General features: G+C 39.7%; 2 protein-coding genes across 29 annotated transcripts in view; both read right to left on the reverse strand.

The window, feature by feature from the left end:
* Positions 1-19,811, reverse strand: part of SLC35A3 (solute carrier family 35 member A3) — a 24,259-nt gene extending 4,448 nt beyond the window's left edge. The window contains exons 1-10 of one of the 8 annotated variants that reach the window (XM_068952283.1): positions 19,663-19,734; positions 16,031-16,274; positions 14,458-14,562; positions 11,039-11,162; positions 8,303-8,507; positions 7,500-7,654; positions 7,283-7,405; positions 5,930-6,101; positions 2,294-2,412; positions 1,643-1,776 (exon numbers count right to left, since the gene is read on the reverse strand). In XM_068952283.1, coding sequence (XP_068808384.1) covers positions 1,643-1,776; positions 2,294-2,412; positions 5,930-6,101; positions 7,283-7,405; positions 7,500-7,654; positions 8,303-8,507; positions 11,039-11,065 — 935 coding nt within the window. In that variant the 5' untranslated portion in view covers positions 11,066-11,162; positions 14,458-14,562; positions 16,031-16,274; positions 19,663-19,734. Of the gene's footprint in view, positions 1-1,642; positions 1,777-2,293; positions 2,413-5,929; positions 6,102-7,282; positions 7,406-7,499; positions 7,655-8,302; positions 8,508-11,038; positions 11,163-14,457; positions 14,563-16,030; positions 16,529-19,662 lie in introns of those variants that run through there. The other 7 variants (XM_068952282.1, XM_068952285.1, XM_068952281.1 and 4 more) reach the window with 7 other exon arrangements.
* Positions 19,812-20,266: 455 nt separating this feature from the next.
* LOC104151247 (uncharacterized transmembrane protein DDB_G0289901-like) overlaps positions 20,267-23,969 on the reverse strand; it is an 83,513-nt gene continuing 79,810 nt past the window's right edge. For all 21 annotated transcript variants that reach the window (XM_068952305.1, XM_068952296.1, XM_068952302.1 and 18 more), the window contains one exon: positions 20,267-21,891. In XM_068952305.1, the coding sequence (XP_068808406.1) occupies positions 21,793-21,891 (99 nt within the window). In that variant the 3' untranslated portion in view covers positions 20,267-21,792. The remainder of the gene's footprint in view (positions 21,892-23,969) is intronic.

The raw sequence follows: 23,969 nt of genomic DNA on the forward strand, positions 1-23,969 counted from the left end.
TTTCACTGCAACACATTCAAGCACTGAAGTACTTATATCTATTACCTCAATCATAAATGTTTGTTGAAATGGAGTTTCTGTTCAAATAAATACAATGCGCATAAGCAACATAAAGATTAATTCTAATTAACAACTCAAGTTAATCAAGTTTTATTAAATGAGATAGAGCCAACTAGCAGCACACAAAACTTGGCTCTATCTCATTTAATTCACCAGCGTTTCCATTTTGCTCATGTTTGCAGGGGCTAACAAGTTACTTATTAATTCCCAGTTGATCATAAAAAATTCTTAAGCTACATTCCATATTTGTTTTTATTTAACAGGATCAGTGTAGGCGACTTATGATCTAAAGTCTTAAGTGTTCCTTTTCTAGCCCCCAATAGCTGTTTTAATTCCTTTTTTTTGAATGTTAAAATAAATATAAACTCCTGAGAACTTTGCAAGTTTTTTTGTATCAGAAATAAAAGTAGCCAATATTATTCAATATATTTTTACGCTTTGACTCAGTGTAGTGTATTACAAAAGGTAGGTCCATTATAAGTAATGGTAGGTCCTACTAATGTACCTGAAAGTTGGCACATTACTTTTATACTCCATACATTAACATGCACTGCCAAAATAAAAGTCATCATTCCAGAATCTATCAACGTAGACAATAGCAGTGCATGTAGCTACTAAAATCAGATCACAAAATGTCAGGTTACAGTGTACTGGGCTTGGAAGCATATACTATTTTTCTCTCCTGTCAAATATTGTAATTAATAAATATGGTATTGGCTTTAGGGGAAAAAAAAAAAACCAAACTTTGTCTTTGGACTACTGGACATCCTTGGAAAACTAATCCCTGTGGTGTAATTTCCACATTTGTCTGATTGCAATTACCTTTTCCAGAGACTGTTTTGAGATCAGATGAAAAGCTACACAGAAAGATTATCATCCCTATCGTTATTCAGCCATAACTCATCTTGTGCTGAGATGAGCTGTGGAAGATATATGTCCATTTAGCAGACAAAGAGGAAATCAGAGACAGGCAATCCCTTTTTCACAGTCTTATCCAGAAGAGCCAGCAGAGGGGAGCCTAGTTCAAAGTGTAGAGCCATACCCATACCAGCTAAGTATCAGACCTAAAGAGAAGTGGCTTCATCATAAAAGCGAAGTAAGACCCAGAGAACAAAAAAGGGGAGACGGGGTGAAAACAGGGTTAGAACAAGGTCAACTAGAACAGAGAAAAATACAAGCTGAACAAGCTGAGGGAGAACAGGTAGAGGAAAAGAGATTTAGGTACATTAAAGAACAAACAGTAACAAAAAGATAGAAGAGAAAGGAAAAGTGAACTAAAACACAGAGACAGTAAGAGAGCGGTTCATTAAAAACTGAGCGGAGAAGCTCAATTATTCCTGATCTATGGTGGAATGGATCTTAGGAAAATTAAACTTTGCCATCTATACTGCAAAACTTAAGCATAAATTATGACATATTGTAAAACTAAACTTTTATGTGAAGGTTTAATCTAAGTCTTTTATGAAGTGTAGCCAGGATTGTTTTTATTTATTTTTGCACTTGTGTCTGGTAAGCACTGAATTTCCAATTTTTTTTTTAAATTTTTTTATTTTTTAAAGTACACATGGAAAATTGCTCTTACCTTGTCGGGACAAAATCTTGCAGCCAGAAATAGGAAATCAGTGTTGACAGTATAATAGAGAGAGATGTTGCAAACCCCTTTAAAATGTTGTCTGCATATTTTATAACAGCAGCAATCACAAGGCCTCCAAGTGCCTGAAAAAGACTGAGGTTCAGATGTGCAACCCAATAGTTTCAGTGAGAGCATCTATTTTAACAACATGCACTTACTTTGGAAAAAGCTTTCGTCTATCTCTAGGAGCATTACATTCGTTTCATGTGTTACAGATAGGCACTGTTAAAGGTAACTATCAGAGGAGTTCTTCATTCCCCAACAAATAAATTATTGATCATATTACCAATATTACGTTGGTGGAAAATGCTTATATACACATTTTTAGCCACAGAAGGAAGAACATGTATTTTATTTTTTTAAATATTACAAAAGAAATAGTATTACATACTTTTATTTTGCACAATGCTTAATCATAATATTTGTTCAAAGTTTTCTAGATTTTTATTTATTTAGAGGTTTATTCTAATAGTGATGGACCAGACTTTTGACTACAGAATTCTCAGTAGCTTTAAGTGCAATCATTAGTTCCCCCCCATCATTTATACGGGAACAAATCCCAAGCGTCTTCACAGAAACATGTGATTTTAGGTACCTCACCTGTAGAACAACAACTATCCAAGTGAGTTTATTATATCCTTGAAAAAATCCATTCTTTGACAGCTGCTCTCCATCATAAATATATACGCCCATCAATCCAAATACGCTACCAAAAAAACCTGAAAGTGAAAGATCGATTGATTTAAAAGTTTCAGATGAAAAACCATGCAAACAGGTTTCTTGTCATCAAGGTCTGCTCACCTACCTAAAATTTAAAAATAGGACTGGCATTTGTAATACCACCACGTTTACATGCAATCAGTGTTCAGACAGTAGCTTTCTTTTAAAAATAAGTTTCCATACTTATAACAGCTTTGATTGTTTCCATTAGGACATTGTCATACACTTATCTTACATTGCTTCCTACTGGAATGGGTTGATTTTTTTTTTATGGCACATAGTCAAATTCACTTAAACACAGTTTCAGTTCTCTTGAAACTAGCCATGACCGTAGGCTGAAGTCACAGTATATTCTGGAGGGAAAAACTTGGTAAGATTTCAGAGGAGAGGATGGCCACTGACATAGCAAGAGAGGGACATGCATCATTATTATTATTAATGGGAAGTGGGAATTCTCAGATTCAGTCTCTGGCACAACAAATGTTTACTAGTAGAGACTTAATCATATAAAAAAAAGATATTAAGCTAAAAGTAAAGTTTACTGGGTGGGAAGGGTACTCTTGTAGAAGATGGGAAACTGGTTCTAATCTCCTCAGGCTCCTCCATGGCTGGTAGAGGCTCTAACCCTGAGCAGAGAGAGAGGGGGAATCGTCTATGTCCCTGAACTTCTGTGAAAAGCTGACCTCTATTTTCATTGTGCATCTTTGCACCTGAAAAGAAGGGCATTGTTTTGAGCTAAATAAAACCTTTCACTTGACTTGAAACAAATCTGGCTGCAGACAAAAAAAAAAAAAAAAAAAAAACCTTTGGTTCAAAGTAAACCAATTGCTTTTACTTTCCGATTAATCTGCTAAATTCAAAAGAAATCAACTATTCACAAATCTCTAGTGTGAAATACTGGTACTTATTAACAATTGCATATGGAGACTACTTTCCAAAAATTATTCCAATAATTGCGTTTCAATTTATTTTGCAGGAATTCTGAAGGATATGAATATGAAAACCAGGTTAGATGTATATTTTTGTTGCTTGTGTTTTAAGAAAAGCTCTATTTAAAAGCTCTTGCTTATGACAGACTTGCCCCTGAATGATACATTGTCTTGAGTGGGTAACTCTATCTTGCACTTGCAGGAAGGAGACATTCAAGTATTTTTGAAACTGTGATCTCATATTTTAAATATTTTCTAAAAGCTGCATCGAGAAACTCTCTACCAAATATGACAAAATTCTTCTCATTTCTCAGCTGAAAGCAAACCTAATAGGAAGCAGATTCTATTAAGTTCTTGGTTGGGGCAAATTAAGATCACTGAAAAAGTAAAAAATGCTTTTCCAGAACAAACGAACAAAACCACCAAAAAACAAGTGATCTGATTCTCCCCATCACATTCATGTCTTCAGACATCAGGACCCCAGTAATACACTACCTTAGGCAGTTTATGTTAAGGGTTAATTTGTTTTGATCTCATTGTTTTTACAAAGCAATTACTGGAACATTCAATATATGACCAGGTCAACTAGCAAACTAGTAAACTCATTTGATTTCATATATATGTTTGTGCACTGTAGAAAAGAAGTCTGAAGAGTGTTTTGTAAGAAATCATTGATTTTTCAACGATTATGAACGTTTATTTGGCAATTATTTCAGGTATCTGCGTTACCATGTGCCAAAATGTTTTTGGCACAGAAATTCAGAGTAATAATAGTCAGTAATAGTCATCAGCCTCTCTCCAAAGTTATCGGATTGGCAGCCCATATTTGAAAGAAGCAAGAATTGATGCTTGGGTTTTGCTTCTCACTTGTTCCAAATTCAAAACCATTCAAATTATATGGCAAACAGGCACATGGGACTGTGGAAAGAGTGGAGCATAAGGGGCTCTGTTCAGATATAAGAGTCAGGGTAGCCGGCTCTGGCTGCAGGGGAAACGGTCACAACACTGAGGCCAAGGAGAAGCAGTACGGCTCCCAGGGCAAGCGCACTTCCTCTGTTCCTGCTCTTGGCTTTCCTTGGCGACAGATTTTACATCATAGCTTCAAACTAGCACCAAATCCTGCCTCAAATCCTGGACCAAGCCCCAGCTACCTGTCCTTCCCTGCCTCCAGACATCAGGAAAAGATTCTAAGGAGTGTATCCCTAACATCTTGTTCAAGAAACCTTAAATATACACAACTTCAATAAATACTAGCAGTTATTAAGTAGAAGTTTGTATTCCCTCCTCTACTCTCAAGTTTCAAAATATTGCAGACATGTAAATACATTAAAACATAATAAAAAAACACAGTTCTGCATGTTAAATGAAACCCTTCATAATTAAAATATAGAAACAGGAAGAAAAGGGGACAAACATCTTGCTTTTAATCAGACACTTTCTACCATGCCTCCAACTATCTAATTAAGGTGGTGGGGGGGGGGGAGGACCATCTCCTCTTGTTATGGCACTGCATTACATTCTGCCAGCCTCAATACACAGCTCCCATCCAGTGAAACACCTTTATGACTTAATTCCACAGCGCTGTGGATTTTTGATCAAGAGCCTGTAGCAAAGCGTTAAAAGCTCAAATTCTGCCAAAAGCATTTATTTAAATATACAATAAATATAATTATTGCCTACATGGAAAGACTAGAGGGAATCCATTCAAGGAAAAAGGGCAACTCCGACAATTGGTTATCAGCAATATCTTTTTGTTCCTCTTTTGCATGTGGGATTTCCAGCTCATAAATTGGACAAGATTGCTTTGAGGCGAGCAAAGGCCCATTCAAAAGGGATCAATTCTGCCACCATTAATGTCTATGTCTTCTAGACCAGACCCAGAACTACAAGAAGAAGATATTTCCTTATCAATGAGTGCATAGTAGGTATGGCTATTAGAATAGTACAGTCCCGACCTTTACACTGAAATAATCATGAAGTCCTTAACTCAGTTTTGTTTACACAGGAAGCAGGGTTTTTTTCTAATTTGTATTAAAAGTGACAACCTATAAAAACTGTCTACCCAGGTATAAGAGAAAAAAAACATTAAAATGTCTCAAAATATTGATTTAGAAGCATATTTTGTTTTAATGCTCCTGCATTTTCCAAAAATTTGTCAGATGAATTGTCAGTGCTTTTGAAATCTATGGGAAAAAATGAACTAATACTATTGCGCATATATATCTAAATACAGAGAGAGACATATCAATGCATTAGTTCAAAAGACAATCCTTTTTAAACATAAAGGACGCATAAAATCCTGCATAAGACACATTCTATAATGCATTTTAAATATAAATTCAATATAAATTCAAAACTTACAACTACTCAATAATCAAGTTAAATCAAGCACTAGGCTGAGATCAAAAAGCAATTCTTACAATTCCAGCTAGCAGAGTTTACACTACTCTTATTCCAAGCCTTTAAGAAAGTGCATTTATGCAGAACACTGAAATGTTTGTGGTATTTTTATAGAAGTTTTCTGCACGTTTATCTTAATTCTTCTGAATGCAATATTGCTCTAAGAGATGACTAAATTCAAACTTACCAAGCTGAATGTTTCTGATCCACACAGACTGTTTAGTTTCCTTTAAAATTTTCTCAAAATAAACCCCAGCAAATCCACTAGAAAAACATGCTATAAGAACTGCCATCAGGCCTACAAACTGAGATCCCGCTGAATGTTCCTTAGCGGCTGTTGCTTGAGAGTCTGAAGGCCACTGGATGCAAAAACAGTTATACAAACTTCACTCATAAAATTAAGTCGTGAGCATTTATAAAAGGCAAATTAGTTTTCTAGTAATTGTAACAGTTAATAAATACAATCATATGCTAGTACAGTTTTACATTTTGCACTGTACATATTTTAAAAAGAACTGCAAAGCCACCATTTTTCTTTCCATATTTTTGTAAGGAGTAAAATTGGCCTTAGCTGAGAGAATTCCCATTACCTTACACAGGCCTAGGATTTTCTCCAACGTGTTTTATAAGCTGGCACTGTTTCTCAGATCCAGGATGATTTTTATACTGGTGATGCACAGTAACTGACTTTTGCCATCTGAAAGCTACCTACCTGATCTCTACAGAAATATAGGCACACTCAGAAAACCACTCACACCAGCTGTCTTAAGACAGGATGAACTGTCATTTGAATGTGCCTGTCTTCAGTGATTATACAGGCAACTAAAATAAACTGAATTTTATGAAGCTAAATCTCACCATATATCTAAAGCTTGCAGAGTAAAATGCAATGCTGTGGACAAAAACATACTGAAGAGTCTAGAGTTAAGTACTATCAGAATTTTTGGTTCTTAATTTTGTAATTATTAAATTTAAAAATTCTTTAAAATTTAATCTGTACAGTTTATTTTTTAAATCCTTACATTTTAACCAAAAATTTCTAGGACATGCTAAAAAACTCTTAGAGCAGTCTCCTGTCTCATGATCCTGCTCTCTGAAAAGTCTGAATTGCTGTACCTGTTTCAATTCAGAACAGAGGCCAAATTTTCTCTTGAACAGGCTCAAATGAATTTGCCATGCTGAAAGTACGTCACGTCATAAGACGAGCAGCAGGCCGCTGCTGGCACAGAAGGTCTGGGAACCCAAATGCTTGACGTCAGAAGAAGCGTGCTAGTAAACATTGCGATCTGTCTGATTGTCACGTTGCTCTGGATGCCACCTCATTTTACAGTAGAACACCAGGACCGCAAAGAGGTGTTTCTTTTTGCCTGTGAGGCATATCTGGCATTCTCTAGCCTTGGCCAGTTGTGATTTGTAATTGCTGGTCATACATTGGCTTTGGTGTGCAGATGGGAGAATCAGGAAGCTGTACAATCATTATAAAGCACGTTCCTTGAATAAACACATTCAATAAATACAAACCACCTGTTAAATTATTTACCTGCACAAATGCCACTCCTGTCATCAAAATTACTAATGAAAGCCATTGGTATATACCCAGTTTCTTGCTTAACATGGATACAGAAAACAATGCTGTGGTAAGAATTTTCAGTTGATATGTAACCTAAAAAAAAGCCAACCAAACAAAGAGAAGCAGTTATTACCACAATATTCAAGTTCTTGTTTGAAACCTGCAGAGAAATCCAAATATACAATACCTGGTATGTGGCTGCATCTAGGTTTGACAATGCTACATACAGCAAGTTATTCTGAAGAGTGTAAATTCCTGATGGAATAGCAAGTTTAAGAGTTTCCATCGGCTTGTTAAGGATTTCATCATGCAGCACTCTGTTCAGAGTCCGTAAATTGCACTCTACCCAAAGAAACAATAAAAGAAATAGATATTCACTAAATGCAAACCCTTCCTCCTCCCCTAAAAAAAACCCAAACATAGCTGTATTCTGTTCTTTAAGATTGTTGCCCCCTTTTAATAGCTATCATAGCTATTAAAACACCAAATACACATGTGAAAGAACTGGAAATTTCAGTATAAAATGTACAAAATAAGACCTAGAGTAAATCTGAATATAACTTTTTCTGAGCTTAAAACTGTGCTGCTTTCTGTAGTAATACAATTGCTTCTTCCCTTCCACATCCACATGACTCCACTCATTGTAGGCTTTCACATTATCATTCATGCTTTGGACACAAAGGTTCTCATTTTTTCCTATTGCTACTTATGAATTTCATAAAATGCCTGAGCAAACACAAACTTCAAAGCTGTTAGCAGGAAACTTATTCTTGCATTGCTCAGTATCCACACCCACTTGAAGAGTCAGCAAATATACAACATGTATAGCGCGTTGAGAAGTGAAGTGTGATTAGAGTATTCCCAAGACTATTTCCTAAATGAGAAGGGAAACGCTTTGTTACGCCTGTACTCACATGTACGTTTTGCAGTTGCCACTACAATACAACATAGCAATTAGGAAAATTACTTGGTGCAAAGTTTGACACATACTACTGTCTTTGTAGACCAATAAAACACAGGTCAAAATCTTCAGAAGTTCAGCAATGACTACTGCAGTGGAGGATAAGTAACGAGGTCCTTCTTCTTTCAGTGTCCGAGAGTAACGCATGGTCAAGACTAAACTTGTGGTCTGAAAAACGAGGATGCCCAAGGAAAGGTATTTTAAATTGGTAGACATTTCTCGACTTTCTCTTTCCTGAAACAGAACAAAAAACCAAAACACGCACTTAAAAGTATGACAGACAATTCCGTTAAAAATTGGCATATTAAAAAAGGTATCCAGGGAATTCAGCCAGCAAAGCAAAACAAATACGAGAATAGTGAATATTTACTTCTTCAAAACAAGTTACCAACCATTTAAATCAGTAGGTCATATGTAACAAGACAACTCATCCTCTCTCCCCCCCAAGAATAAACCTTATTATATGAAAAAGATGTGCCAATGGTTTGTATTTTCACACAGTACACTGACAGAAATATTTTAAAGCTGAATCCAGAGGTGAACAGACACTTTGATACTTAAAATAAGCAGAAGAGAAACATTCCATTCAACAACAGTCAGAATTGCAACATACCAGTTATGAATAATCAGTTATTTTCACACTCAAAGATTTGGTAAGAACAACAAAAAAAACTGATATAAAAAAAATTAACACTTTAAAAATGTTTTTCAATATCACTATAAATGTGGAACCACATTACAACAATGGGAGAAGTGATTATTAATAGAGGAAATTAAGTGAAATACATGCGTAATTAAAAGTCAAATAAGGATGCTAACTGACAACTGGTTTTCCAACTAATGTGAAACCAAACTGCTTTCACAAAAGAAAGAATGCAAGTTTAACCCTAGCATCAAGCCTAAATTGTCCCAATAAAGTTATGAGGACTATTCTGTGTGTTTTAGGTAAAGCACAGGCTGAATCCTAGGAATTCAGTGCGTCTCAAAGATAACCCTGTTAATTCTTACTTCAGGTGTTAAACTAAAGTGTGTCTCGAAACTCATCCCCGTATGGCTAGACACGTCTGCTATATAAAATGAAAAGAGATAATAGCAAATAATAGAAATAGCACTGAGAAAAACTAACTACTCAGCGTCACCCAATGACATACATAAGTAGAAAATAAAACCTTATCTGCACGTATAGATTAGCAAGAGCAATGCCTTAATGCATTGACTATACCACAAACCTTGCACTAATAAAGCTGCGTCACCATTATCTCTACCAGGAACTTTCATAAAGTTGACGTGGCTTCCTTCACCTTTGGCCAACGAATTAATTACTGACTTAGTACAGGAGATCAATGCAGAAAGCAATTCTCATTTTAGAGGTACGATATATTAGAAGGAAATCTGAAAAACGTTTTGCTGCTATTCAGAATATTATTTCATTTTCTGCTATTCTTCCTATTAAGTATGAAGAAGTCCCATATACACAGAAACGAACACTATCCAAGAAAAATTAACAACGACTGCCTTCGCTGCCTAAATATTCAATAACAAAGCAATGTTTTATAATTCCAAAGTGAAAACAAATCAATAACTACAAGTTAACAACTTGTTTTCAAGTAAAAGAAAAACAGTGGCAAGTCAAGACAACTCTCGTGCTTATGATCTCAGATGTTTAACATACACAGTACTTACTGGATGCACAAGCCAGAGCTGTCCTTATATACGCTGCACATCTACACTTATAAAAATTTTTACTCCGAACTACCTAGTTTTGTGCATACACCTGAACAGCATGCTGGTACTGCTAAATATTTGCAGCTGAAGCTGTTTTTCACTGTCTGCGTTTCTCCAGCTCAGGAAGGATTTCATATCTATTTTTAATGCTTCTTTTTCCCCCTCCTCCCCCTGAGATCTGGAGAGCCATATTGTTCAAATATTTTTGACTTGCATTTATCGTGTTTCTAAGCTTTGATAGATATTTTTCTAGTCAAGTATATGAAGTTAGCTGAATCTCTACATGACACGGACACTTAAGAGATGTGGCAGTAACCTGCAACTAATTGTGAATCACAAGCAGACATAAAAATATGAACCATGTATTTCTTTCCTACACAATAAATTTGTTTATAGCAAGAATTATAGGGCTGCAAAGACTTTTGTAAAAGTCTATTGCAAAGGAGAAAAAGATGCCTGGATGCAGAAACACATAGCGATTCTTTTTAGGACTCTTAATAGAAAATGTTTTTGTATGAAATATGATCTCATTTAATACACATGAAAAATGAACCCTAAAGATGCAACTGCAGAGGATGGTATAAATCAGAGATTTGGAGAAGAAAAACGCAGACAGAACTCAAATTGTGTTAGTATTTGTCAAAGAACAGGTTCTGGTAGAACAACTCGTCACATGAGGACGGTAACTGTGGAATTATGTATCCCCAAGAACAAAATGGAGAAGATTAGTATGTCAAGCAGAAATGTTGTTGAAGGATAGGTTTGCTATAGCTGAGACCGAGGAGGAGAAACAGAAGAAAAGAATGGTTCCCCTCAGGAGATGAAGAAAAAGTCACACGATGAAAGAGAATACCAGCAGCACAGAGAAGACGGGGGGGGAAAAAAGAGAAAGTCAAAAAAAAAAAAAAAAAACCATCAGAGAGCCAACTTGCACAAGCAATTCCTTCCACTTTTGCCATCTACCTAATTTTTTTCAGTGTCGAGAACCAACAATTACACAAATTACGATATATAGTTAAATTTCATAAAAACACACTTACAGATAATGAAGTTTTTAAACTCTTCATTTTTCAATTTTCAAAACTGAATATTTTTCAAATGCAAATAATGGGAATGCACATCTCTGCTTAACTCTCTTGACCCAAATTTCTGCATTCAGCAAACCTGTAAAGTGTCAAAGGGTTTTTACAAACCTTCATAGTTCTCAAGAGGGCCATTCCTTAACCTTCAAAATAGGTCACAATATCAGAAAATAACATTCATATAATACAACCATCTACTTACTAAGCAGCATAAAATGTAATTTTAAATATCTATCACTAACAGCTTATTTAGGATGAGCAAGTATCAAAGTATTCAGCATCAAAACATACCGATTGACACAACAGTTTTATTAAAAAACCCACTAGCAAAGGTACAAGGAATACATACCACAGCACTGTTTTGAACTGTAGACACGTCTTCATTAGCAATCCTAATCATGATTCCAAAAAATAAAAAAAAAAAGAGCAACTTTTCCAAAGCAACACTATCAATTTAATCTTGCTTCCACAGACCAATCACAAATGCATCCTCTCCTATTCAAATCAAGCGGTTGTGAAGTCACACAACGCATCTCAAAAAGCTGCCAGTAGCACAACACTGCATTTCTTTACCAGAAGTTAGTAAAGCAGATTCAGAGTTTCCAAAAGTCACACAAAATGGACTCCAAATGTTGAGTTTAATAGCTGAAATAGGGACATTCATTAAAAGTTGTCTTATCCGTGGTCAGCAAGACAGGCCTGTAGAGAACAGGTGCTTCAGGTTTCATGCTCTACTTCAAACTAGCTGGGGCACGGAGCAGGAACTGCACAGTGGTGCAGCTTACATATCCCAGGCCAATAACCACCCTGTGCTAAGCACACGCAACTCCTTATCAGCTTCTGCTGTCTCTTTCCCTCCTGTAAAAGAGCTGGCTATTACTTCATAAAATACAATGCAAACTGAGGCTGGATCCAGCAAAGCAGCCAAGTACAGAACCTTCCACAGCTGAGTTGGCTTCAGCTGCTGTTTCACAGCAGGTTTAGATTCACAGATTATTACCGGCAGAGGTGTAATCCCTTTCTTCTAGCCACACGAGTTCCTGCTACGCCTGTTGCAACAGATTTAGCGTATGGCCGCACAATGAACCAACCTTCAGTAACAACCCACACTTTGATCGTCTTAAGTCAGTACTGAAAATGAAAGTTCCTGTCCTGTTTCTTGCACACAAGACTATAGCCAGGCTTAGTTTCTTACTGGCCTTTGGACAGATGTTTGCTATGCCACACAACACAGTGCTAACCACAGATGCACAAATTAGATCTACATTCACTATTTCAAACACTCGAAGCTGAGCAGTCACATTAATACAATGGCTTTACTAGGCTCATTACACTTTCATCTTATTACCCCGAGGTTTAAAACAAACAAACAAAACCCCCCTGCTTCTGCCTAGTTGTATACCATGTAGACACACCCTACAGTAACAGCAACAGCCAGCAACATGTAAGGCAGAGGAAGCGGTTAAGGGCAGGCCTACGTGGAAAGTCAATATGCATTAAGCTAAGGTGGTATTTACACTGCAGGTAACATTCAGTTGACGTTGGTGGATAAAATGCAGATACTGCGATAAAGTATTGTTCTCCTTAAAAGTATAAGGGAAAAGAATCCGGTAAAGGTTTTCCAGCATCAGGAAACAGGGAAAAATACATACAGGAAGTAATAGTTTCAGCTGATAAAGTAGCATGTTATGCAAAGTTTGAAAAATATCTGTTAAAATGAAGTAGATGTGCTGAGGTAGAGAATCACATATTTCTATTTCCAAAAATTCATTCAGACCGAAGGAATTAGTTTTGGACCTACAGACTTTCATCTCCTTTAGCAACTTCTCCACAACAGGCTAAAATTTAATATTTTATGTTTTACTGTTATATCATCCCTACACTCTCCTTCCTGAAACACTGGTAAATTCTAACGTTTTCATATGTATTAACATAATCACTTTGGCTTAAGAAATAGTAAATATACCATGTATATTTTATTTTCTCTATCTGTTCTTGAACAAAAATTGCTAATATTAACAGGATTTTTGACATAAGCAATAACAACAAGGTGACAGGACTTTTCTTAACCTTAAGACCTTTGTCTTTTAAAGATCTGATGGTATAAATTATTGATCCTCTCAGCTCCTATCTATCCAGTAACAGAATCTTGTGCAAAATTGAGCTTTTGGTTACGAGTTTATTCTATATTTGAGCTTGCAGGAGGTCTCATAAGATCTGACAAAATTACTTTAGTTTGAGATATCCAAAACACAAAAAAAGAGAACTCTGGACGGAAACATGAATAAGCTCCTATTTTAAACTGAAATAACTCATTAGCCAGAATTCAGAGACTAGAGAGTCTTCTGACATTTTCCAAAGGAGGTTGGAGTTATGCTGCATATTATGGAGAGCCTTTCAGCAAGCATAGCCTAACACCTTCCTGCAAGAACAAAAGAGCAAGAGAGCAGCCACACAGGTTCAGGCACTCCCAACTTTTCACACGACGCAGATATAAATATATATTGAGATAAAGCGAGCATAGGAGTGCGAGGTTCAGTTTTGTCTAGCATAAAGTTATCTCAGTTGATCAGCATGTTTTAGATTCAGTGAAATATTTTAACGGTTAGGGTGCCTTACATTCTCACACATTATTTTATAGTAACAAGTCAGGTTACAGTGGATGCACAAATTATCCAAATATCATTCATTTGACTTTGCATTTCTTCTGCAATCACACAAAATTCTTTCATTATCCCAACTATCCAGTATTCTGCCTTATATTTCGTTAATACAACCCGAATTCACAGAAACTTTTTCTTATACTCACTGCAGCTGGCTCACTTTTCATTAAATTAATTCAACTTCATTTTCCCTAAGTTTCTGAAACTTCCCAAGAGAAGCCATCACCCATTTGAGAAACACGACCTCAAGTATATCAAAAACAAACTTTTTTTGTACATCACGAAAACTTGAAAAAAAGAATTTAGCATCCATCAACAACAAAAAAATCCATGTTACCCAGAGAAGTAGATAAAAAAATTAAAGACGAATTCCAGTGAGTTGCATAAGACAGTGCAAAAGAGCAGATTAAATTCACAGATTTGACCAAGCAATCCACAATAAAGGTTATGCCTGCTATTAATTTGCATTTTATCTATGAGGTAACAAAAAGACGTGATAGGCTACATTAAAGTGCATTTAGGGACTATTATTTGCAGGCACTTAGCACCTCTCAGAGTAAGACCCAATTCAAAAGTCACGTACAATAGTTTTTGTACATCTCTTGTCATGCTGTCTATCAAAGCGCGTTCAACAGTTATCACCGATACGTCTTTAGAACGTGCCCCTATCGACTGCACCAGAGGAACTCAGGAAAGAGGGAAGGTAAAACGTACCAGTGTTTCAGGTTTCCATCCTGCAATTTACACCTCACTGGCAGAACCTAGGATCTACATAGGCAGGAAAGCAAAAACCTTCCCAGATGGCGTCCTAGGGATGCACTGTATTAAGAGCAAAAGCATACAGAGTAACAGAAAATGGTGAAATAAAGCCTTTCCACATGCTATGGAGTTGAATTAATGCTTGTATTATTCTCTACCGATTTGCAGAAAGATTTGACATGAAAATAACTTCTACTGGCAACTATTCCGTTACTCCTCCCTCCCCTCCCACAAGCAAAGTTAAATTTAAAGAAATTACTAACTATTCTTATGCTTCCAACCTTTAAAGCATTGGCATTACTTGAACTGCATTCCTCCCAGCTCAGCTGTGAAACAGTCTCACTGCTGATACTCCTCCAGAATAAAAAGTTGAGTTACAGGTGTTATTGCTGTTGCAGGCTGCTATTTCATTTTACTATTAACGAGTATAAAAATGCTTAACCAAACAAAAGGCACTTGCACATCAGTTAAAATATAAAGCTAAAGAGAATTAAACAATCAGGCTCTTGAAAGAAAGAGGGAAGGAAAAAAACCAAAAGGCGTAGTTTATTAAGTTCTGGGTGCCAATAAACCAAGTCCTGCGTCTGGGATCTGCCACAAAATAAACACTGATTGAGTCTGCCTTATACAAAGGAAAAAAAAAAAAAAAAAAAGAGAAAAGTCAAATTTATTCCAGTGGAACAGGTAGGGACACACTTCCTGGGCATTGTCCTTGAAAGCAAGACAGCAGATTAAAGAAACAAAATATGTTCTAGTGTTTCTCACAAGAAACAGGAGCCTAGTGCTGATGTTATGCATAGACCAATATAGTAAGAAGCTGGCAACAAGGACGAAAAGCAGACAAGAAAGATGGAGTAAGAGCTAGCTCACTGAACTTGAAGATCCTACTTTTATAAGTCTCTTTCTTCTACAGTGTAGCACTTGCACTGCTCTTCCCTATGCTGGATAGCACACAAATAACACTCTACTTGTTAAAATGCAGCTACATTTCTCAGGGGGAAGTTCTATCCCATAAATCTTTTTGCAGAAGCTACTGGAGTCAGTATAGTCTTCTTTATACTTAAAAGTAGAATCTAATGCAACAACAACAGCTTATGTATGGGAATTAATATCCCAAATGGTTAATGAGAATGCACAGACCTTTCAGGATCTAGTAAGTGCTGCTGAATTAATTTCTGAATAGGATTTTGCATACAGTCTAGTATTTTTTTAAGTGCCAAATTTGGACCTCTGACAGTCAACAATGCATTTTCCTTACCCTTCCTTCCCCCCCACCAACACATGTAATCTTTCATGTCTATGTTAAATCTTTATAAACCATAATAACGTTCTAAATATTTGTAATAATCTCAAAAATTCTCCTCCTCATTTTAAAACGTTTCAATGTGTTCCATCTACCTCATATTTGACACAGGTTTCTTCCCTGTTCCCTCTCATAAGTTACCCTTAATTGTCAACTGTCCCTCCCCAAACACATGACACTTTTCATCTAAATCACTGCAAATCACTTGATCATTTTAAAGCTTACCTTGCTCTTTCTTTTGTTCTTCAGTCTGTTACTCATTCTCCTTGCTGGATACTTTACAATGCGTATTAAGTATGCTATGTAAAAACAAGCTACGTCTTTCTTAGCCCTTGTATTCTTCTTCAGAAGTCATTAAAAGCAATTTCTCTAGCAAAGTTTTTCCTTTCTCTTCTAACAGAAGCTGAGCAATGAAAGTTTTGTTTTCAAATGATGGTTTCGTTACGGTACTATTTTCAATTCCTCCATACTGGTGAGAAAAATTAAGAACATACTACATTCAAAAAAATAACTTTCACAATAAGGATATCAAGCACAACACAGTTAAAAAATCAATGGACCTTGCACCAACACAGCTATTTAGTTCCCTAAACACAACTCTGTCTTGCCCTTTTCAAAATCATGCTGATACTCTTTCAGGATTATATACAGAATGGTTACACATTTAAACGCAACTACTAAAGATCAGCCAATGATTTCTTCTTAACTTTGCTCCAAAAACCTAGGCCTTTGCCCAGGTCAGTGGAGGCTTTATCAGTGATTCACTGCCATAGCATTCAATTGAGAAATTCCAACGTTGCCAAGTCTAACAAACAGAACCAATTACATATTAACTCATGCCTAATTTCAGATAGTGCTATAAGTTGCTTAGGGCTCAGGTAAGGTTTTCTTACATGTTTGCAGAAAACCTAGCAGAAAGCAGACTTAACACTTTTTTTTTTTTTTATGATCTCACAAAGCATTTTTTTTGTGGAAAGAAGTTTGTTCGAAAAAAATCTCTTTACTTAAAAACGGTCTCACAGTTCTAAACTATACATAGGATAGGAAAAGTTGGAAATTGTGAATCTTAAATGTGACATTTAAAGTTCCCTGTGACTATATATTTACTTTATCCTTTACACCAAAACTAAAAACTCCAAAGTAAGAGTTCTTTGACTGATGAGCATTTGATTTGGTTTGATGAGTGCTAAGGAGTCAGCTACTGAATATAAACCTTCAGTGTTCAGGCAACTTGGGCCCTCATTGAGCTAAATCTAACATCAGTACTTCTTACAAGATGAAGACTTCCCGTACGTGCACAGTAGTGCAATAGTTTTATATTGACATAACAGTCATTGAGCCAAACTCTGCCTGCCAACATAGAAATTTGATACAACGTGCCTTACTGCCTCTCTCTTTCAAACAGTACATACACTGTGTTCGTTGTATAGATCACAGTACACAAAGATCCTAGTAGCCACGTTTAGACTCTGGGAGCAAGAAGTCATTCTGTTCTCAGTTTTAGTCCAAGTTTCCACCCCTCCCTCTACAAGCGTACACATGAGTACAATACCAGGCCGGGCATAAAACGAGGCACTGCCCTAATGCAACGCCAGCAGATGTACCAAGCCACTGATGTACCTTGAATTAAGGTGCTGAAAGACCGAACATTGAATACAGCTGCGGTTCAGCTACAGTTTACACTAACAGACTTTATGAATTACTAATCAAGTCTTCACGCTTGAGGCAGTGCAGCCACCCTCAATCATAGTGACCTAGTTTGAGTGGACTAATACAAACTAGATACTACAGTGGAGATAAATAAACCTGAAGACACTTTTGCAGAAAGCTAGCAATTACAAATAAAACTAGACATCTAAACAATATACTGAAGGGGTCTGAATATAAGACAAGAAAGTTCAGAAATTCAAATAAGAAAACCCAAACTCCTAACCATCTTACATTCATTCTTAGGCTGCATCTTAAGAGAGAGAGATCTTTTTAGAGCCCCTCCTCCCCCTCAGAGATACCCTCTACTGGCGTAATCCAGCTGTGCAGCCTCCTGAGTTCCTATGAAGGCATTGATTCTACACAAGCAGCACGCTTATGGCCCTGAGCTCAAGTATCAGATGAAGAATAAGCCCAGCTTGCAAGTAATTCAAGAACATTGAGAGAGGAATAACTGTATGTAACAGGCCTGTCCCAAAGGTGAAGAATGCATTGCCCCTGCCTAACATTGCAAATTTGGAGCTGTTTTAAGCAGACATATGTGATCCGATTCCCCTAGGTACCTGGTTAAGATGATCCCGACCTTGTGCCCGTTATTACAAACGGCAGCATAACCAGTATAAGGAAAGCAGGCTATGCAGGTACCCTGTGGGACTAATGGTTAAGAACATAGAACCTGTCCTAACAATACGTTGCTCTAAATAAACCAAGTCTGTCTACTTACTACCATCACAGCCTTTTCCAAAGCCGGCACTTTCACCACATATTCTACCTCTACAAATCAGAGTATTATGCTTCTTTAACCCATGGATCCTTATCTCTCAGAATCATGTTTTTACGATGGGTTCTCGCTGTACCTAAGAATATACAAGGGAACCATGAACTGCAGTTTTCCAAAGGAACAGGTTATTGTAAATCAGTTTCTCCTCAACTACCATCTGCTTCAAACTCATCCTGCAGCCTTTAAAGAAATTTGATGTGGCTTATCCTTTTACAAAAGACAGGTTTGCGTCACGGAGCTATGCAGAGACAGTTTTCGTGGAGTAGGCCCTATGTACTAACATAATAGAGAAGGACTAAATAGATCAGGCCCACTAGGTCCACACACGTTCAGATCAGTCATCTACAGTGCCTATGGGGAAAGGCAGCTCTGCAGGTTTGGGAAAAAACAATCTGTCAGGATGTCAAGCAACATTCATTTTAACCTCCATTTTGTCTGCCTGCACATTTGTTCTTTGAGAAGTGATGGCTTTCTCAGATCCCAACCCTCCCATGTAGAGGCCAACATGACAGACAAGCTTCACGCTACTGTCTTCACTCAGTTTTAAAAAGATTTGTTGCTGTGTTCTTTGTGCCTCAAACAACACATCCCTGTCACTGCAGAAAACAATCCGTGTTCTCTACCAAATCCTTCCTTACGAGTCTCCCTGTTTTCCAAGTCCTCCTCATTTTCACTTACGAAATAGTTTACAGGATTCACTAAAATACAATGCAACTTGAAGTATCCTTTGGCATTTATCTTCTACCTTGCAGTTTATTCCATAATATGCATTATTTTATCTACGCTTGTTATCTTTGCATTTTTTTTGTTTTCTGACTTCACCTATAAGCGTTTGACTACTATTATCATATTTCTAATTTCAAAAGCCCAGTACGGAATTGCGGTGCTACAAAAACACCTATGAGGTGTGCATTTCTGGTAACTGCACGTACAGCGCTGCACTAACCGCAGCCAGCGCCTTCTGAGCGGCGCACCCGCCAGCACCCACGCTCAGGGGCGCCCAGAAGGTGAGCCACAACTATCAGCAGCAACGACGCAGCTGCTAACCTGGTCTTTATCCCTTCCGGACTTCACAGACAGCAGCTTCCCCACGGCAACCCGACGGTCTCCCCCCTCCCCAGACCGCTCCATTTGCGGACATTTCTCTCAGTGCCCCTTTAGTCCCCTCCTTCCCCTCCCCCAGAGCTCCCTCCCCAGACCTCTCAGCCCCCCCACACGCCCGCCGTTGCCACAGCCCCGCTGCCACACACCCCCAGCCGCCTCCCCTCCCACACCAAACGCCCCCCTCCGTGGCTTCTCCCCTCACCCCTCGCCTCCGGGCAGCCCCGGGGGGGCTCCGCCGCGCCCGGCCCCCGCCCAGGCCTCCCACCTGCACGGCTCGGGCCGCGGCCCAGCTCGCCCCTCGCTGCCGGCTCGGCTCGCCTCAGCCACCCGCCGTTTCCGGGTGCCGCGGTCCTGTCCCGCAAAAGCTCCGGCTGCAGCCGTGGCCCCGCCCGCTCCGTTCCTAGGGCGGCGCGCAGCGCGCCCGCCCGCCCGCCCGCCGCAGCGCCCCGAGCCGCCGCCCGGGCCGCGGGCAGGCAGGGGCTGTGGGGCCGGGGCCACGGCCACGCCATGGGCGGCAACAGCGGCGCGGCGCGGCGCGGAGGAACGGCGGGGCCGCCCCCTGCGGCGGAAAGGGGCGCTGGGGCCTATCCTTGCGGCTGAAATGAGAGCTGGGGCGGACGGAAGGGAGCTAAATCCCTTTTTCAGATGAAAAGGTATTCGCCCCGGCTGCTTTTCCTGCCTTCGGCCCTGGCGCTCCCGCTGGGGCCGCCGCCGCGACCGTTGGGGCCGTTGGGGCGCGCAGGGGGGCCGCCCCGCCGCTTAGACACCTGCCACTTTTTCTGCCCTTCGGAAACAAAATTATTCGCTTCATTGAAACTAATCTTTTCATACTGGCATTTCTACAGTGAACGACACGGGAATGTGCTGTATGAAATCCATGATGAATTTATTACAGAAGTGCAGCGCGGATTCAGATGGAGCTAGGGAAGGTTTACAGAGAGCGCTCGCCGTGTACGCCAGGGCGCTGCGGAGCGAAAGAACTGCCCGCCAGCTCCTTAAGATCGAATTTGGGCAGAACTCCTCTGAGGCCTGCGTTAAGGCTTCAGGCAGTGAGGTGGATTTGCTGTTTGTTGACCATGCACAGTGCCTCTTGCGGAGCATAGGGCAAACGGCTGGAATCCTGGCCCCACTGGGGGTAGTAGCATAGTTTGAATGTGAAATAGATTTCACTAATTATAACTGTAAACGGCTGGAGAAAATTTTCAGCATATTAGTAACAAATACAATTTTAATACTAGGCACAGTGTTCAATAAAACATTAATTAGAAGTGTGTTTTCAAAGAATGCACTTTGTTAACATCAAGCACTAGCCTACCATGCAGTTGAAACTGTTAAAGTAGTTGTATTGGGGTAATACTATATAACATGTATTATTATTAATACAGTGAACACACTACTATTAACTACACGCCAGTGCACTGGTCAGTACACCAACAGAAGACCACTCGACCAGTTCCAAAAGAATTTGCTGCAAAATGTGGAACTGTTTTTGAAGCCAAAGACTGGCCGTGATTTTCTGCGACCCCATTTACTCTACTGTGTGGCTTTCAGCATCATTCTTGAAATTAAACTTGCAGAGACATCAGGTATCACAGGTTAGACAAAATACTTGAGAAAAGGAGCCAATCCCAGGATTCTATCGGTTTGATGAACTTAATTAAATTACCGTGCATTCCCAATGAAAATGTTGTTTTCCAGCACTTTAATGGCTATCAGGCTAATCTGGATTACACTGCTTTCTATGCTGCTCTACAGAACTCTAGCCATTTGCAGTTGGTTTGAACAGAGTTTAATATTTCTTTGCTCTAGGCTGTCTGACTTCTCCGATGGATGAAGTTTAACATGCTCCCCAAAGTCATGAAATATTTGTTCTGCTTTGCATCCTCCATATTGAACTTGAAGTTAACTACAATAGACTAAAACAACACTCTGATATTATCTTAGCCTCTCCTTCTGTCTCATGGAGGGCTGCTCACCAGAAATTACATCTACCTTCATTTTATGTGATGACGACCAGTGGCAGTGCTCAGTTGGCAATTTGTTTGATCCCCCTCACCTCCCTTTTTGGTTAGTAACCAAATAGTTTCGGAACAAATCAAATTTCAGTTAGGTATTCATCACATTCCTAATTGGAAATAAAAAAAATCATATAGGTAGGGCACAATACGCTCTCTTAAAATGATGTCTAAAATACTGATAAAACTAATGATGCCTACGAATTACTAAAACTAAAGGTAAACTAATCAGAGGCATGGCATGTTAACCGGATGTACAACATAACAGCCAAATAACATATGCCAATTTGACTTAAGGATTTTTTTTCTTACATCAAGTAATTAATCTAATATTACAGAGTATAATCCATGTCTAGCACGCCAAGCACATCTTCAGAAGTTCACACAGACCACTTTGACACAGCAGCAGAGGCAGCAAAGGCACTCAGAACACTGAATAGGAGCAGGAGTCCAGGACTGGAGTGTTTCCCAGCAGAGCTCTATAATTATAAACAGAGAACAATTTGATAAACTCAATTCAAAATAATTCCATTCATTACTACTATTAGAGCATAGAAAGTTTCAGATAAATCTCTTCTCATTAGCTTGCTTTATTGTGTAGACACTTCTTTGTTAAAAGATCGTGTGCCACACCTAAAGTATGCATAACCAACAGGTGCTCAGTTTTCACAGAATCGTTTAGGTTGGAAGGGACCTCTGGAGATCATCTCGTCCAACCTCCCTGCTCAAGCAGGGTCACCTAGAGCATATTGCCCAGGATCACATCCAGACGGGTTTTGAATATCCCCAGGGAAGGAGACTCCACCACCTCTCTGGGCAACCTGTTCCAATGCTCTGTCACCCTCACAGTGAAGAAGTTTTTTCTCAGGTTCAGGTGGAACTTCCTGTGGTTCAGTTTCTGCCCATTGCCTCTTGTCCTGTTGCTGGGCACCACGGAGAAGAGGCTGGCCTCATCCTCTTGACACTCCCCCTTCAGATACTTGTACACGTTGATGAGATCCCCTCTCAATCTTCTCTTCTCCAGGCTGAACAGGCCCAGCTCTTGCAGTCTTTCCTCAGAGGAGAGGTGCTCCAGCCCTCTAATCATCTTGGTAGCCCTCCGCTGGACTCTCTCCAGGAGTGCCATGTCTCTCTTGTACTGGGGAGCCCAGAACTGGACACAGTACTCCAGGTGAGGCCTCACCAGGGCTCAGTAGAGGGGCAGGATCACCTCCCTCGTCCTGCTGGCAACACTCTGCCTAATGCACCCCAGGATCCCATTGGCCTTCTTGGCCACAAGGGCACACTGCTGGCTCATGGTCAACTTGTTGTCCACCAGCACTCCCAGGTCCTTCTCGGCAGAGCTACTTTCCAGCAGGTCAACCCCCAGCCTGTACTGCTGCATGGGATTATTCCTGCCTAGGTGCAGGACCTTGCACTTGCCTTTGTTGAACTTCATGAGGTTCCTCTCCGCCCACCTCTCCAGCCTGTCCAGGTCCCTCTGAATGGCAGCACAGTCTTCTGGGGTGTTAGCCTCTCCCCCCAGTTTAGTATCATCAGCAAACTTGCTGAGGGTGCACTCTGTCCCTTCCTCCAGGTCACTGATGAATATATTGAACAAGACTGGGCCCAGGACTGACCCCTGGGGGACACCACTAGTCACAGGCCTCCAACTTGACTCTGCGCCATTCACCACAACCCTCTGAGCTCGACCATCCAGCCAGTTCTCAAGCCACCTCACCGTCCACTCATCTAGCCCACACTTCCTGAGCTTACCTAGGAGGATGTGATGGGAGACAGTGTCAAAAGCCTTGCTGAAGTCCAGAAAGAAACATCCACTGCTCTGCCCTCATCTACCCAGCCACTCATTCCGTCATAGAAGGCTATCAGATTGGTCAAGCATGATTTCCCTTTGGTGAATCCATGCTGACTACTCCTGATCACCTTCTTGTCCTCCAGATGCTTAGTGATGACCTTCAAGAGGAGCTGTTCCATCACCTTTCCAGGGATGGAGGTGAGGCTGACAGGCCTGTAGTTTCCTGGCTCCTCCTTCTTGCCCTTTGGGAAGACGGGGGTGACATTGGCTTTCTTCCAGTCCTCAGGCACCTCTCCTGATCTCCAGGACCTTTCAAAGAGGATGGAGAGTGGCCTAGCGATAACATCCGCCAGCTCCCTCAGCACTCGGGGGTGCATCCCATCGGGGCCCATGGATTTATGGATGTCAAGTTTGGACAAAAGATCTCCAACCCGATCCTCCTCCACCAAGGGAGAGTCTTCCTTTCTCCAGCCTTCCTCTCTTGTCTCCAAGGTCTGGAATTCTTCAGGACTGGCCTTAGCAGTGAAGACGGAAACAAAGAAGGCATTCAATAACTCTGCCTTCTCTGTATCCTTTGTCAACAGGGCACCTGCCCCATTCAGCAGCGGGCCCACGTTTTCCCTAGTCTTCCTTTTGCTATGGATGTATTTGAAGAAGGCCTTCTTGTTGTCCTTGACATCCCTTGCCAGATTTAATTCCAACTGGGCCTTAGCCTTCCTTGTCGCATCCCTGCACGCTCTGACAACGTCCCTGTATTCCTCC

This window comes from Struthio camelus, chromosome 8, assembly GCF_040807025.1.
Source record: "Struthio camelus isolate bStrCam1 chromosome 8, bStrCam1.hap1, whole genome shotgun sequence".
Classification (NCBI taxonomy): Eukaryota; Metazoa; Chordata; class Aves; order Struthioniformes; family Struthionidae; genus Struthio; species Struthio camelus.